Here is a 17,542-nt window from a genome sequence, read left to right as displayed (position 1 = left end):
CTTAAGTGCGCAGAGATGCTAGACAGCATTGTGTGTGTGTGTGGGGGGTGTGTGTGTGTGTGTATATATATATATATATATATATATATATATATATATATATATATATATATATATATATATATATATATATATATATATATAATTTAAAATATATGATTAAATAGAGATAAACAGTTTTATCAATATTTTTATTACGTATAATGCACACTTAATAAAGATATAGAAAATAAATAAATTTAAATAATAGAAAAATAATATATTATATTTTGATATATTCTTGACGAATGTTCATTAATCAGCAGAGGTCACTCAAGACCGGTTTTACTGTAGCAGGTATTGTATTACTGCTATTGAAATATAGTTTGGAGGTGGGGGAGGCTGGATGTACAACTAATTTTAATTATGAAATAAATGCCTGCTACTGTTGCAGTGATTCCCTCCTTATACCCTGCTCTGATGTCCTGTAGCCTCAATCACAGTCAAAAGAGGAAGATATTTTCTGTGAATTGGCAATGACTAAGGAATCAGGCTGGGACTATTTTCTTTTGAATTCTTGGCCTCCAGTTACTAATGAGGGGAGGGAATATTTAGCTTGGACTGGGGAGGGGAGTTGGCAGTCCAGAAGAGGTAAGTAATGCAATAGTCGCAGGCAAGTATTACATAATTATAATTAGTTTTATTTTCCCCACCACCACCAACTACATATTTGGGAAAAGATCTCATGTTTGATCCAAGTTTTAGGAATAATATCTGCATCTAATGAAAAGCACAAATCAGGATACAAAGTGGAAAAAGCTCAAATGCATATAAAAGTCAACTTCTCTGCCAATTGTACCCTATAGTTTGAACTCTGAATTGGTATCAAGACCATGACAGCATGAATTAAAACTTTATTGTCCATGATGTCTATAAACCAGATTTTACCAGGGTACATATATTTATGTCCTAGGTTTGTTTTTGCTTTTTATTCTTGCCTTTCATCTTCATTGTATACAAATATAGTTAAGTTTTAGTATATGTAACTCTAACCCTAAAAACTTTTTTGTTTCAGCAAGCCAAGGTCTTTCAAGTTCGGTCCCAAATTGTTCCAGTTCTGTGCTCAACTCTTGCTTACGTGTTGTGGCAAATTAAATTCTTCTACATTTTATACTACTTTTTTGGTAAGTTTTTTCTTTCTTGAATTGTCACCCAGCCAGCCTGCACACAATCATGTAGTACAGTTAGTCCCACATTTTATTTTATTGATTGCCATGAAATTTGCTAAATATTATAATCATTACAAAAGAGGCACATTCAACAAGTCACTTGCCTCATGCAATTTCTATAAGAGTTATTTCCCTTTCTTCCATTGAAATGCTGTGTATGGCAAAATTTTCAAAGTTGATACCATCGATCTTAAAAATTGACACCAAGTCCTGAAGAAGAAAAGAAGTTTATGTGCCCAACATAATGCATGAGAAATGAAGGTAATTTTTCGCTCTAATGGTGATAGACCAGAAGAGCTTGCGTGAGGCCTGTTGTCCATCAGGCCGCTTATACTAGTCTGTTATCAATACTCCTAAATTTCTTTGAGGATTGCCATGAAATGGTGCTGGTTGGATATTCAATATGGCCTCCTCAATGGCCATCTTGAAAATCTTGTTACAGCTACTCATCCTATCTGGATAGTCACATTACCATATTAGTTTTTACTGAAGAAATTCTTTTGATGTCTAGTTGGTTCTCATTGGAAAAGGTGCTAATCTGACTTCCAATATGGCCACCATGATGGGCATCTTGAAAATCTTGTTGTCATTATTTCTCGTGAGCTAACTGTCATATTGACATGAAAATGGTGCTGCATGGACAATCAGTATGGCTGACAGTGGACAGCTTAAAAATCTTATCAAGACTTTTTCTGAATGACTGGTCATGTTAACATGGGGTTTTCACTGAAGACTTGTTATGATGCCTAGTTGGACCTGAATGAAAATGGTATTGATCTGACATCCAGTGTGGCCACCACAGTAACAATCTTGGAAACCTTGTTTTGGGTACGTTTCAATTCACATATCATTCTGGGGTTTTCACCAAAGTCATCTTATGATGTCAAGTTGTTCCTTATGAAAATGGTACCATTCGGACAGCCAATATAGCAAGCGTAGGTCATCTTGAATTTTTTTATATTGCTACTCCTCCTGGTCAAATCAGCGTGGAGTTTTCACTTAAAGACTTTTTATGATGTATAGTTTGTCCCAAATGAAAAGGATACTGGTCTGACCTCTAATATGCCCACCACAGAGGTCATCTTGAAAATTTTGGTATTGCTTGCTACTCCTCCAAGATTGATGGTCATATCAACCTAGGGGTTTCATGAAAAGATATCCTGTAATAGCTAGTCTGACCTAAATAAAAATGGTGCCAATCTTACATCCAATATGGCTACCACAGCAGCTAATTAGCAAATCTTGTGTTTTAAGGCCTGACTGATACTTGTGTACAAGTCAGATCCATCTACATAGACCCAGATATGTTGTTGCATAATGTGCCAGCTGATCTGGGTCAATGCAGTTGGATAGTTGTAATCAGTAGAATAAATAAGATAGACCATGGTTTGCTGGTACATTATTTGACAGCAGATCAGGGTCTGTTGGGTTTTTTTTTCAGTGCAAACCTGATTTGTGAGTATATACATAACTATTTATTGAACACAATAAGGGGAAATAATTATAAATCTGCAGTAGATATATTGACATATAATTTTCTTAATTTTTTAGGTCATATACCAAGAAACTGGATATCTAAGAATTCATCATTGAGACTGAGGTAAGAAACATTTGTATTTTAAACTTTTGTTATAACTACTCATCCAGAATCATATTAACATAAAGTTTTTAATAACAGATTTAATATGATGTCTAGTTGGTCATAAATGACAGCGATACTGTTTGACATCCAGTATAGCTACCATTACAGACATCTTCAAAATCTTGCTTCTTCTCCTGCAACTGCTGGTGGTCTAGAAGTTAGAGCATCTGTCTTGGTTGCGAGAGGTTGTGGGTTCGATCCTTGTCCGAGTCATATCAAAGACTTACAAAAATGATACTAACGTCTGCCTTGCTTGGCGCTGAGCATTAAAAGGTTAGTGTTAGGACTGGTCGGTCTGGTGTAAGGATAATGTGACTGGGTGGGACGTCATGCTACATGTCTGCAGCATTATGCCCCAGTACTAGACAACGCTATAAACTGTCACACTGCAGACATTGTTACGATATGATATGACTGAAAAATTGTTGAAGCTACGTTAAAAATCCAAATCACACACACACACACTCTTCTGAAAGCATGGTTGTATCTATATGGGGTTGTTACTGAAAGACTGATGTTGTCTATTTGTACTAATTAAAATGGTGCCAATTCAGACCTCAGTCATGCCTCAGTCATCTTGTTATCTCTTAATCTATTCTAATCAGATGTCCCTAATTACATGGAGTTTTCAGGAAGGTAACAATGTTTACCAAAATTTCTTGTTTTCACTAAGATTGCAATGTTTGTCAAAATTACTTTGTGTGTTCAGTAACAGAAATGGTGACTGGAGGTATAGTTGTGTTATTCCATATTGATTTGAAAGTTATCAACCAGGATTGATTCAGAAATATTCTGTACATGTCACCAAAAGGCCCCTTCATCTGACTAACTCAAAAGCAGTGAGAAGTACCAGTGTCTAAAATGCAGATGGGTTTGTTGTGGGGTCTTTTTGTCTCACTCAGTTGCATGATTTTATGAAGAGGTAAAATCAAACCTTAACTGAAATCAACAGTCTTCACTTAGCTTTTCAGTTTAAAAATAAGACGATCACTACCCAGCATGAATACAATTTTCAGTAAAAATTGTCAGCTTATAAGTGAGTATATATGGCACTTTTTCAGCTGAAGTTATTAATATTCAGCACACTGACGTTGATTTTGAAATCAACAGTTGTCACTTAGTTTTTCAGCTGCACTGGTTTGTAATAACATGAACAAGTATGATTTGATCTTGTTGTTTAGCACAGACTGTGGATATATCAGAAGAATGCCTGTAATGATTCTTTTTTTTCTCCAAGAAATATTACCAATAGATTCAATCAAATGTTGCCTGAGATAAGTTCATTGATCTTCAGCCATGATATCAGGTTCAAGGTCAAAGGTAATGATAAAGACTTGTCATCTGTACTTATAGGTATCTTGTAAACATGTTAACTCAAACATAAGAAAATAGTTTATTACCAAATTTGGTATGGAGTTTCACAAGAATATCTGAGATGGTTTCATTACTCAGCAGTGAAAAACAAGAAGTGATCTTATGTTGGCTTCCTGGTAATTCTTTTTAGCCAGTAGATCATCAGTTCCTTCAAGAACAACTCTTATGGAGTAAAATTTAAAAAAAGAACATTTTAATATATAAAGAAAATTTTAATATATAACTCTAATATGCAGTCATAATTGATTCAAGCATATGAAAGAAACTTGTGTAAGATAGTTCATCATGTACACTGCCTGTTCTGCCATGCTTGGATAACTTGCAAAACCAAATTACTGTATGGGCAGGTGTGGATCATATTTGTAAAAATAGAAAATGCCCTTAAAAATAGGCCTTTATTTTCTGAATATTAATAAAATTGCAACTAAAACCTTAACATATTAATCATTTTATAGTAGAAAATGGCAGTTTCTGGAAATTAGTAAGTCGTATATTGCATTAAATTTTCTTTTAAAAAATTCTTAAACACTAAGTAACATAAATTATGACAAAATATCAGCCATTGCAAATGTTGGTAATGCGTATTGGTAGCAACAGATCAATAAATGAATAACAATTAAATAAGTGTTCTCAGGGAAATTAATGTTTTAGTTTTATCTTTTAATTTGGTTTCAGTGTAATCATCATAAATGTAATATGCATTCTTGTGTACAACATGAAAAGTGTCAGTCATCTGTCTGAATGAAGCCTGCAAGTGTTTCCATAAGAACCTAGTTAAGTACCAACTGTTTTGATCCATTACTTTTGGAAGTGCTTGGTGCATTGTTACAATCAGTTAAAAGTAGACCTGTTTTGGGGTTAATTACATCTTTTTTTGTTAAATGAAGTAATGGGTGCAGAATGAGAAAAATGAATACATAAGAGATAGCAGTCATGGTTGTGTATCCATCAGCTCTTTTCATTTGACTGATCAAACACAGCTTTAAATATTACGTAGAACAAAGTATATAACATTAGTAACACAAAGTTTGTAACATTAATCATTGGATAACACTGGACAACAAATTTTTACAAAAGTCATGTTACTGAAATAAAATTAGTCAATTCTTATCAATTTTTATGTGCTGAACACGAATATGACAGTCAAATTGCAAAATTGGCTCTAGTTTTTTTGTAATCTGCAAGAAATTAATGTTTACATAACGAAATGCATTCCAATAGTAAAAGGTCAACTGTAATAGCCTACCTATAAAAAATCAAGTCATTGACTACATCTTAGATTTCTTCGCCTGTCTCTTGTACAGCTGTTCGGGAGCATCTCTGAGGAGTGTCCAGCAGTAGTCAGCCAGCATTGTAGTGGACCATTTTCCCTGGTATCTTTGTTCCATTGTTGCGATATCTTGATGAAAACGTTCGCCGTGTTCATCACTAACAATACCACAGTTGCTAGGAAAGAAATCCAAATGGGAATGAAGGAAGTGAATCTTTAGAGACATATTGCAGCCAAGTTTCTTATACTTCATCAACATGTCTTCTACTAGTTCCTTATAGTTTTCTGCCCTAACATTTCCGAGGAAGTTTGTAGAAACTAGGCGAAAAGCATTCCATGCTTGTTTCGCGTCACCTTCCAGCAAGTTGTTGAACCGGTCATCTTTGAAAAGCTCTCGAATCTGAGGACCCACAAAAACTCCCTCTTTAATCTTTGCTTCGCTGAGTCGAGGGAATTTTTCATGCAGGTATCGGAATGCTGGCAAAGTCCAGTCAATGGCTTTCACGAAGTTCTTCATCAAACCTAGTTTGATGTGAAGGGGTGGTAGCAAGATTTTCTGAGCCTCAACCAGAGCTGGGTGTTGGATATTCTTCTCTCCAATGGCTACATTCTGCCTGTGAGTCCATTCCTTCCTCATGTAGTGCATTTCCCTTGCTCGGCTATCCCACTCGCATAAGAAACACATGTATTTTGTATATCCTTGCTGCAGTCCCATTAAAAGGGCAACTACCTTCAAATCACCACAGAGGTGCCAGCTGTACTTGTTATACTCAATGGAATTCAGTAGCTGCCTTAAGTTATCGTATGTCTCTTTCATGTGGACAGCATACGCTACTGGAATAGATGGAAGAATGTTTCCATTGTGCAAAAGCACAGCCTTGAGACTCAGTTTCGAAGAGTCCACAAATAGTCTCCATTCTTGTGGGTCATGAGTGATTTTTAAAGCATTCATGAGGCCCTCAATATCGGAACAGAATATCAGATTACTTTCCTTTCTGAAGAAAGGCTCCAATTGCTGGTGGCGCTTTCGATATGCAGTAATTGTGACATCTTCTTCTAGAAGATTCCATTGTTGGAGTCTTGATCCTAGCAATTCTGCCTTGTTCTTTGATAAGTCCAAATCACGAATCAGGTCATTTAGTTCTTCCTGTGTTATTCTGTGTGGGGTTGATGATGCACCACAGTGAAAATCTGGATCACTGCATGCTGATGGACCAGGAGAAGAACAGGTCGACTCACCTTTGTCTTCGTCAGATGAATCAAGAGAATATTCTGCTGGAGGTTCTGGAATAGGAAGTCCCTCACCATGTGGAACTGGTCTCAATGCAGACGGAATGTTTGGGTAGACTATTCTCGACTTCTTTCGCTTCGTTATTCCGCCGGAAAGAGGAGGAACCAAGCAGAAGTAACAGTCATTTAGGTGGTTGCTTGGCTCTCTCCACACCGTTGGGACTGCAAACGGCATTGATGACCTTTTGCAATTCAACCACTGTGAAAGCTTTTTTTTACATGTAGCACAGCATATATGCGGAGCCCAAGGCTTGTCTTGGTCACCAACCTTGCATCCGAAGTAAAGATGATATGCCTTCTTCACTTGAGAATTGATACTTTTCTTCTGGTTGGCAAATGTCACTTCCCCACAAATATAGCAAAAATTGTTCGCGGTATTAACACACTTTCGAGGCATTACTGTTCTTTATTGTACGTAAATGGATAAAATAATAAGTTTTATGTAACAGTAGCTTGAACTGTCTCGCACAACGTCTAAAATATTTTAAATGCTGAACCTATCTGATTGGGCTTTATATAGTACACTGCTTACGTCAGCTTCAGCAGCCGCCTGGCATTAGTATAATAGGCCTACACATGTATAGTACACTGCTGACGTCAACTTACTTCAGCAGCCGCATGGCATTAGTATTGCATTGCATCAGAAAATGATGCAATCAACTGTGGATGATGTGAGCATGATGGTATTATGCAATGTTACATCATTATTCCGGATGTTGCTGCAGTCCTACTGGAGAAATTTACACAGTGAAACATAGAAAATGAGGTATATGAATATCTTCAAAACGAGAGCCAATACAAATTTTTCACGGTTATATTCGTGTTCGGCACACCAAAATACTACAGATTAGGGCCTTTTCAAGTCAGTAATGATTTCACTGTTGACCAGTGTAATCCTACTCATTTGCAAATGTGATCAAGGATAGCAAGGGAACCAAGTGAAAGGCATGCATACAAAGCTGAGCATCATATAAAGGGTTCATCATCATTTTGGAGAAGCGGGCTCACAGTCTGTAGTGAACTTAAAATTTATGAACTGGCAGGCAGAGGTTTGCCCAGGGATGAGCCAAAATTTCACAGTTACTGGCAATGAAATCACAACATCAGTATTTTACTGATAGAAAAATAACAAATAAAGTTTAGACATTGTTGTTTTGCAAAATGTTATTTTGGGTAAAAAGAATCTAGTTCTAGTCTGAATGAACAATAAAATTAGATGGTATCCATATTCCCATGCAAAAAGCATTGATATAATGCAAAATGTTTTTGCTGGTACACATGTTTGTTCAAACCTAATGTTTTTAATGATCATTCAAAACTTGGTTATCGTGAAAATAAAGGTAGTTTATAAAATAAAGTGATGAACTTAATAACAAAAATGCTATTTACCAACAATTATTCTCATTGCAATTATAGAACAAGTACTCAACCATTTTCCCACCCACCCCTTCTCACTGTTGATATCCATACTGTTTTACAATTTTCAGAGGTACCTTAGTAACTCTCACCTTCACTAATGATGTGGTCTCTGGTTTTGGACCTTGATGTGTCAGTTATTGAGGGTGAGATGTACACATAAAGTTTTCCACAAGGAACATACTATAATATGTACATGAATTTAGAACTCTGACTTTCTATAAATCATAACAGTTCAAAGAGTTTGAGAATTTTGCCTCCTTAGTCTAAATGATTTTGCTTTAAAGTGCAGAAAGGATTGCAATAGATGTTGCTTCGTTAATCTTGTAATTGTATTCAAGTCAGGGGCCCTGGTTGGCCAAGTGGTGTCAAACACTTGCCTTTACCTGATCACTGCTATCTTACCTCTGTCCTCATGGGTCTGTGTCTTGGGCTTAGCCACTGTGGATACGTGAGAAAGCTTGCTGGTAGCTCCCTGTGGATCAATGGTTCTTACTGTTTTCTTCACCATTTATACAGGCCACAATGTATAGCCTATCTTACGCTGAAAAATGGCAATAAACTCAAGACAAAAACAACATTCTAATCAGAATTAATTTGCACAGAAGATAAAACAAATTTCACAGTTTCTACAATCAAATTCACAGTTTAAACACGATCATCATTGTTATAATCATCATGCATACAGTCAGTTTATGTATGTTCATCCATTAAATTGTTTATTCCTGGCTTGGTTTTCTACTCTGTTGGTAAATATTGTGAAATTATTCATCACTGGAGTGATTCAGATTATATTATGTGTTGTCTGTCCATGCAAGACAGGGTCAGCAAACACTGGATAGGAAATAATAGAAGTAAATAGGAGAAGAGAAAAAATACTAGTGATGAAAATGTGTCCATTTAAGGGTGTTAAATATGTTTAAATAAGGTCAAGGTCAGATTAAGACGAGTTTTAATGTAGTATATTTGGATATGAACTACTTCAGTCTTTATTGAACTGGTATGAACGCCAAGAGAAACAACTTTAATTAGGCTTCATAAAAGTAATCACATTTTCATGAAAGAAAATTTGAAAAAAGATGCAACAAACTAATAATATATTTATTTCAGCAATGAGTACTCCCTGGACACATTATATGGACTGCTAGATGTGATGCTTCTGTGGCAGACTTTCTGGTGTGGAGTTTTTATACAGTATCCATGGAGCCTGGGTGCTACACTCTTCAAAATCTATAACACAGAGGTAAATTTTGTTGGTCAACATGCATCACACTGACTATAATGTTTATATATGCTATTCATGGTGTATTGGTCCACACTCCTATCTAACATAAAGATAAAATTTTCCTCCAGTTAGTAATTGGAGATGTAGAATAAAAACAGTCTCAATCCAATGCCATAGTCAGTTTTATCACTCAGAACATTATTTTTTCTTTTCCATGGACTTCATGAAATATAACTTTTGTGTCTGAGTGCTCAATAGTTGTACTAATTTGTTTATTTTTTTTTTCAGTCAATCATATCCTCTCATTCATTGTTTTCTTTTCTTCATTGATTGGTTGTTCCTGTTTGTCATTTTGTCAGTTTCGCTAGTTTAGCATTGTTTCACTAATTTTATTCCCCTAGTTGGTATCAGTATTGGAATAGGTATTGTACATTTTGTTCTGGTCATTTGGCATACATGCCAACTATTACGCTTTTGGTGTAATCATTACACTTTTTTTTCACTAAATTATGCTTCACAAGTAAACGTATATGGATTATGCTTTTTCGGTATATCCACCTTCCCAAAAAAATCAGTTGTTTGTTTTCTCGTTTTTATTAACATCCCATTTATCCCACAGACCATATTTTAGAAAAGACGGCTTCTACGTAACTACAATGTAAGAGTACGCTTGTCCGTGCACTTTCCTAACAGTATTATGTTTTATTTATAGCAACTATCCTATTACCCAGAAACATGCTGGTTCTACTTTCAACTTTCGACCTTGTATTCTATTTATAGCAGCTGTATGGCTTAGTGAAGAGAGAACAGACTGGTTTGCTAATTTTTAATCTTTATTCACAGATTCTTTTTTCTAATTTATATTTAGTACAGAACCAGTCTATAGGTATTTGGCGCTAAAAAATATAATTTATTTTAGTCGATGCGTGTATGAGAGCAAAAATATCTCCTTTCAAATAATTTCACAGATGGATTAGAAAAAGGCCAAAAATAAACGAAACAAAAAATAACAGAATCCTCCAAAGATGAGGACGCGAGGGAAGCATCACGTGACGTCTATTGCAGGCTTATGGAAATAATTTAACTATATGGCGCTAAAAGTCTTCAGATGTATTCTAGTCGATGTTTGTGTTAGAGCACATATATTTTTTCAAAGAATTTCACAGGTGGATCAGAAAAAGACAACAAAAAAGAATCCTTCAAAGATGAATACATGAATGGCATAATACAGCGTTCCATTCTCGGGCACAGGGGCTTGTGCCATTGCTTAAAATCGACCTGTCATACATGTACTATATAGTATATGTATGACAGGTTGGTTTTAAGCAACGATACAAGTCCCTGTATTCTAGGGCAGCATCATGTTCATTGCAGTTTGTGTGGAAATGATTCTAATATTGGGCATGGTGGTAAATTTTATGTGGAGAAACACTTGAAAACAAAGAAACACATCGAATTAGCTCGTCTTACGAACTCCAATACTAAGGTAACTTCTTATCTACAGCAGATCTAAAGTGCAGATATGAATATTATAACTGCAGAGGTGTTATTTATCAAGTTCTTAATAGAAAGATAATGAAGATCTTGCTATTGGTGCAGAAGCAAGAGAATTCATAGAACACAATTCTAGCTGTGAAGGTGTTTTATGATAATGTTAGAAATTATTATGTTACAGCCTGTGAATACATGCTCCAGAAATTCCCCTATGGAGATGAAGTGATTTTAAATGCTTCAGTTGCTGATGTAAATGAGAGACAGTCAAAAAGCTTCAAAAGTGTTGGATTCTTTGTCAAGAGATATCCCTTTCTATTACCATCCTTGTCTACCTTGGATCATCTGGAAGGAGAATTCCTGAAGTATAAAGTTGGGATTCTACCTGACAATATACTTAATGCAGATACAGTTGATGTGCAGTTGCACCTTATTTCCCAGCTAAAATACACAATCACTTGAAGATATAAATTTCCTCTTCTTTGTCAGGTTATGAAAGGAATATTGGTTCTTTACCATTCTAATGCTGACTGTGAGAGATTGTTCAGTATTGTTAACAAAAATAAAAGTGAATTCGGATCCAGGCTCAGTAACCCAGTACTTTGTGCTGTACTGGTGTGCAAAACATTCATGGTCTCAGCTGGTACAAGGTGTTTTAAAATACAACATGAAAATATGTTGCTTTCTAAAGCTAAAAGTGCTATATATGAAAACTTGAAGCAGTAAAGGATGTTAAAAGATGAGAGGGGCAATTAAATCATTGTTTATTAAATTTTTAGCATGTTATATGTGGATTCCTATTTTTCTGCTTGGATTCCTCTTTTTGTCCACTTGTAGTACACTTTATCCTCGTCAGGGGTTGGCATGTATGATTTGGTTTACTTTTGTTATCTTTTTAGCATGCCACAAGATGATGGCAAATGTGGCTATGACAGGTTTTTTGGGATACCCAACCCACTTCTTTGGCCTGTTTTAAGTGTAATTGCATGGACAATCCTGAGAGAATTCACAGGCAGTATGGGTCATTGGCACTTCCCACTTTAAGTAAGTCAGCAACACAGCATCCAAGGCACATATTAGTGTAAGGAAATTGCCATCAAGTCAGTGTCATGGGAGATCATTGACATTTACTGGTATAAGGAAATAGCAATTTGCCAATCCTGTATGGGATCAGAGGTCCCTCCTGGTGTAAGGAGGCTGCCATCATGCCAGTTCTAGGATGGATCAAATTATACTTCTCTCTGTCAGGAAGTCACCAGTTCACTGATACTGCAAGGGATCAGGGAAACTTCTGTTGTAAGGAAGTCACCACCAGCAAGGCTGATTCTGCGAAGGATCAATTCATTTTTATCTGATACACAAAGATGAACAACACACAAGTTGTTGGCCATGATCCAGTACTGGATAAAAGACAACAAAGCACCCTCAACTTGAGAGGTCTGTGGTTCCCAGACATTAACGTTTTAAGCAGCGGTCCCAACAGACAGCAGAACTGCCAGACTCACTTTTGAACTTGTTGCTGTTCATTTGAAATCCTTCACTCTGCATAAGCATGGATGCAGTTGGTCGTAGGAAGTTGTTCCTTTTCCTGCCTAGTCACCCTGTTCCAGACATCTCAGTATATGACAGACTGGGATGCTTTCCAGAGATCGGGTAAGACTAAAGGACTATATACAAGTTTTTTCAACAATAAGAGAGGGTTACTGGGTTTATTTATGGAATCCTTCACCTCTATCCAGGAAACTCATTTCTTTTCACCAGAACAATATGGTATCCTTAAAGCAAGAGGTAAAGACCCATACAAAATTAAGGAGGCAGCAGAAAGATGATAAACATTCCAAGTATATGATCTTCATGGTTTCAGTAAAAAAAGGAATATAATTTTGCCTTGTCATTGATCTTTCCCCTTTAAGCAAGTTTATTGAGGAATAGTATTTTAAGATGATGTTAGCCTCAGTAAGGAGCACCAGGCAGTCACCAGGGTGTTTACCTTCACATCCCCATCTTTCTTTTCCATACAAAACTCCTATGGTTCTGTCAGAACAAAGAAGTTTTTCAGTTTTCCTTTTGGCTTATCTTCCTTACTCAGTCTTTACTTGAGTGTTTGGAGTAATATTAGTTCACTTAAGATCTTTGAGGTTGCCTGTTATCCAGTGTTTTGCTGACAGGTTGATACACAATGTTCGCAGACATATCTTGCTCAGAGACCTGTCACACTTTTGGAAACCAGTGGGCTTATTATCAACCAAGGCAAGTCAGACCTGATTACTTCTCAGACTTTCATGTATATGGAATGAATTTCCTCACCAGTCGAGGGATGGTCAGTGTTTATTCTGATAGGATTACATAGATATTGTTCCACATAAAAAAGTGTTAGAGTGGATTACCTCTTTGTCATGGAGACCCGGAATGTGGCACTGGAAATAGTTGCTTCTTATGAGGCCATTCTGGTTTCTTCTGCTTGCAAATTGGAGACCTCATGGGGACCTCTTTTCAGCTTGGATTTGATTGAAATCCAGATTTTGTCACCACCTCAGCTGATGCAGAAATCAGGACAGGTTTCTGGCTAGAGTTAGGATATATGCATAGCTGCCAACCCTCATGAATTTGGAGTGAATTTCACGACTTTTGCAGCGATTCACGGATTCACCTTGCAAGCCACAAATTCACAAATTCTCCAATTCTTAATTATTTTCAATCATTAATAAAATAACCAATTTCCCGTTAAGCGCTAGTCGTGATATTGGCAGTTGCCGTAAGTCAGGTACTGCTGGTCGCGATATTAATAGAGCTACAGCCGATTAGTACAGTGGGCCTGGTAGCAAACATTTTAGCCTATTTTAATCTATATATATAAAAGTAGTTTTACAGATGTTTTTGAGAGAAACTGGGGCCTAACTGGAATTTTGCTCCACGCATGCATCACCAACACTGATTTGAGTTACCGTTCAGCATTGCATGTAAGATCTTGAAAATGTCTTCACCACCAAGGATAAAGAATGTATTGCTCAAAAAGTGAAGTTTAATTTGGAATATATCAAAAATTATCCGTGCATTCTGCCATTAAACATTGATATACATCATGCTTTTTGCACACAGTGTGCCATAAATTGTAGTATTGGGCATGGTGGCAGAGACGATGTGAGGAAGCACATCGGTTGCAAAAAACACATAGAAGTTGGGAAAATTAAGAATTCACAAATTTCAGCTCTGGAATATTTTAAGCCATTGGCGGAAGACTTGCAAGCTACCAATGCTGAAGCATTATTTGTGAGTTTTCTTGTTGAACACAATCTACCTTTATCAGCTGGAGACCATGCTAAACATTTGTTCTGACAAATGTTCCCGGACTCGAAAATCGCTTCCAAACTTTCCTTTGGAAGAACCAAAAGTGCTGCAGCTCCTGTGCATTCCTCACAGCAACAGTGACGGCGAAAGAGTATCTTCTCTAGTGAGGAAAAATAAGACAGACTTTAGGGCCTCCTTAGCTGCAGAAAATTTGTCAGCAATTTTAGTCACCAAGATCAACCAGCAGGCAAGAAGTCTGAACTGTTTAGAAAACAAATTTAGGATCAAGCAGTTGAGAAAGTTCAAGTCTGCCACAGTACCATGTCTTGATAAATAACCACAAGAACAAGTGAAGTTTATGAATACCATAATAAATAGAAATGCAGATATATTTCTGCATATATGTAATGTTTTAGTTTTATATTGTGATCTTGATATAGTGTAGTATTGATGGTCAGAGTGGATGGAGTTATTGTCATGGTATTCTTCACTAATTCATGTCCAGATTCACTAATTTTTATTCCTATTTTCACTAATTGTGAGCCTGGAATGTTGGCAGCTATGTATATGGCCCAAAATCTCAGTCCTTCCTATATACCAGTGCATCAGAATTGGGCTGGGTTGCTCACCTAGAGTCATCTTCGCTAGCCAAAGTTCCAATGTGCTAACCCCATCTACACCTTGGCAGATCATTCAGATATTTCATTTCTTCAGGTCTGTGAATTTCATTTGATGTGGTGGCAAGCCACTGCATCCAATCAAAATCAAGTTCAGATTTGAACACTGTTCCAGCAAGATCAAGACAATAGGAGCACACAACTGGAATGGACTCATAAATAATTTTCCAGTGCCAGTCTGTGTTTTGTACCAATACGTCATTTCTCCAAATATACCTGTAATGGCTTCTGTCTTGTATATTGTCATACTTTTGATGTTAAACTTACAAAATGTCCTTTTGAAGTCAATTTTCTCTACCATTTTAAGCTGACATACAATACACTGCTGTTACACTCTTGTTGGTTAGTTGGCATTACATACCAAGGGAGACCATTCATGAAATCCAATAGATGACTCTAGGACAAAGTTCTGAATATCTGACCGATCCGCCAAGGTGTAGATAGGGTAAACACATCAAAATCTTGGCTAGCAAAGATGACCTAGAGCCAATGTGCGTATTCCCTCAAGGTTTGCATTCTGGTGAATATTCTTCCTTGGATATCAACAACCTGGAAATGCATGCCATATTTATAGCACTATAGTTTAGTATTTGGTTTTGTTCATTTAATGCCATCTTTCAGCGCATGATAGGCCATACATAGTGGCAAGCATATTTGGTGGAGGAAGAACCACTGACCCACAGGAACCTACTGGCAAGCTTTCTGACATACCCATGTTGGCTTAGCCGAGACAAACCTGTACAGACAGGTGAGGTGTGATTGACTTGTAAAGGCAAGCATCTTAGACTATTGCCACCCAAATAACCCTCTAGCACTATAGTGGTGCAGTAATCTCATAAGACATGTCAATTGTGGCGTACCTCATACACTAATGAGGTATTCATTGATCTGCCCTTTCCTTGGAAGTTCAGACCTACTCTGATGGACAGCATCAGAAGGGATCACTAGCGGAGTTCATCACATTCCAGGGAAGAGGAATTCTTTAGTAGACAGCCTCATCAGTCAGGGATGTGCAATACTCATATAATGTTCTCTGCACGACCAATAGAAGGAAGTTTTTCTAGTGTGGGTGGGTGAGTGATACCAGTGGTAGATTTGTTTGCAGTAAGGAAGAACTAAAACTTTTTGTTTCCCAGTGCAAGACAAAGAGTGCATAGGTGGTGGATGTCTTCCGTCTGAAGTGGGTTTAGCTGTATGTCAGCACTTTTCAGAATATTATTTTGGGTTCTTTACAGTCATGACTCCTGGATGCCTCCTGGAGTTACTACTGGATCAGGATGTGCCATGTCATTCTTTGCTGTGTTTTCCTCAAGCAGGCCATTCTTTACATCATGCTAAGATTTTGTTGCTATTTCTTCAGTTGTAAAACACTCCTTTTAATTTCTTATGAATGTAAAGTCACTTATATCCTCAATTTTTAATTCCTCATTTTCATGATCACAAACATCAATATATCTATCCCCTAAGCTTAGGCTATTCATTGCATAGCATGTCCCACATGCGCTAAACACCACATGGTATAACATACAGGAGTCCCTTGTTTCTCACAGCAGTTAGTGTGCTCAATAATGCCAATTTTCAGTTGTCAGTTAATAATTTAATGATGTTCAGATATTTTTTTTGCTCCAAATTTAAGCTGAAAACCAAAGAGGAAATTTGGCAGTACTAGTTCATTCTCAAAAGGACCAAGTTGAAAGGTACACTAATTGACTGGGTGTAGCATTCTTTTTAAAAGGCAGATTAACATAGTAAACAGAGAGATCCTGCCCTTTAATAATTTAAATCATACCTCCTAGGAATTGAAATAACACATGACTGAAGAAGAAGAAACTAGTGAGTTTGGGTGGTCACACACAACTGATTACTAACTTTTTCATTATAGTGTTTTGCTGGTTTCCAACAGTCTTATTGTCACCGTTTCCATATGGGCAGGTAAAGTAATGCTGGTCTCAGGTTGCCTTTGATGATAGGTCTCGGAGCATTTGTATAGTATAATCATCACCTTGATTATTTGTTTCTTGCTTTCAGAATTTTATATTTGCAGCAATATGTCGCAGAGTGGCAAATGTAGGCATAAGAAATCCTCATTGAATATGCTTCCATCAACATTGCATGCACAAGTTGCCAGTGAACAGATGTGTGTCAGTTCTGTTTTCTTCTTCCTCCTCTCTAGACTATACAGGATCCTTCTAAGGGTCCCTTTAAACTCGGAAGAAGATGATGACTCCTAGATCCCAGGAGACTATGATATCTTTATATGGACCTAGATGAAGACTCCTAGATCCCAGGAGACTATGATATCTTTATATGGGCCTAGATGATGACTCCTAGATCCCAGGAGCTTATGATATATTTATATGGGCCTAGATGAAGACTCCTACATCCCAGGAGACTATGATATTTTTATATGGACCTAGATGATGACTCCTAGATCCCAGGAGACTATGATATCTTTATATGGGTCTAGATGAAGACTCCTAGATCCCAGGAGACTATGATATCTTTATATGGGCCTAGATGATGACTCCTAGATTCCAGAAGACTATATCTTTATATGGGCCTAGATGAAGACTCCTAGATCCCAGGAGACTATGATATCTTTATATGGGCCTAGATGAAGACTCCTAGATCCCAGGAGACTATGATATCTTTATATGGGCC

General features: G+C 36.9%; 1 protein-coding gene across 2 annotated transcripts in view; it reads left to right on the top strand.

The window, feature by feature from the left end:
- Positions 1-17,542, top strand: part of LOC149807219 (nucleoporin NDC1-like) — a 110,100-nt gene that overhangs the window by 29,479 nt on the left and 63,079 nt on the right. For both annotated transcript variants that reach the window (XM_089963722.1, XM_089963715.1), the window contains exons 6-8: positions 1,055-1,163; positions 2,760-2,808; positions 9,311-9,443. In XM_089963722.1, coding sequence (XP_089819848.1) covers positions 1,055-1,163; positions 2,760-2,808; positions 9,311-9,443 — 291 coding nt within the window. The remainder of the gene's footprint in view (positions 1-1,054; positions 1,164-2,759; positions 2,809-9,310; positions 9,444-17,542) is intronic.

The sequence above is a fragment of the Sinohyriopsis cumingii genome, chromosome 1, assembly GCF_028554795.1.
Source record: "Sinohyriopsis cumingii isolate HCF-2022 chromosome 1, ASM2855479v2, whole genome shotgun sequence".
Classification (NCBI taxonomy): Eukaryota; Metazoa; Mollusca; class Bivalvia; order Unionida; family Unionidae; genus Sinohyriopsis; species Sinohyriopsis cumingii.
This window is presented reverse-complemented; position numbering and strand designations above follow the sequence as displayed.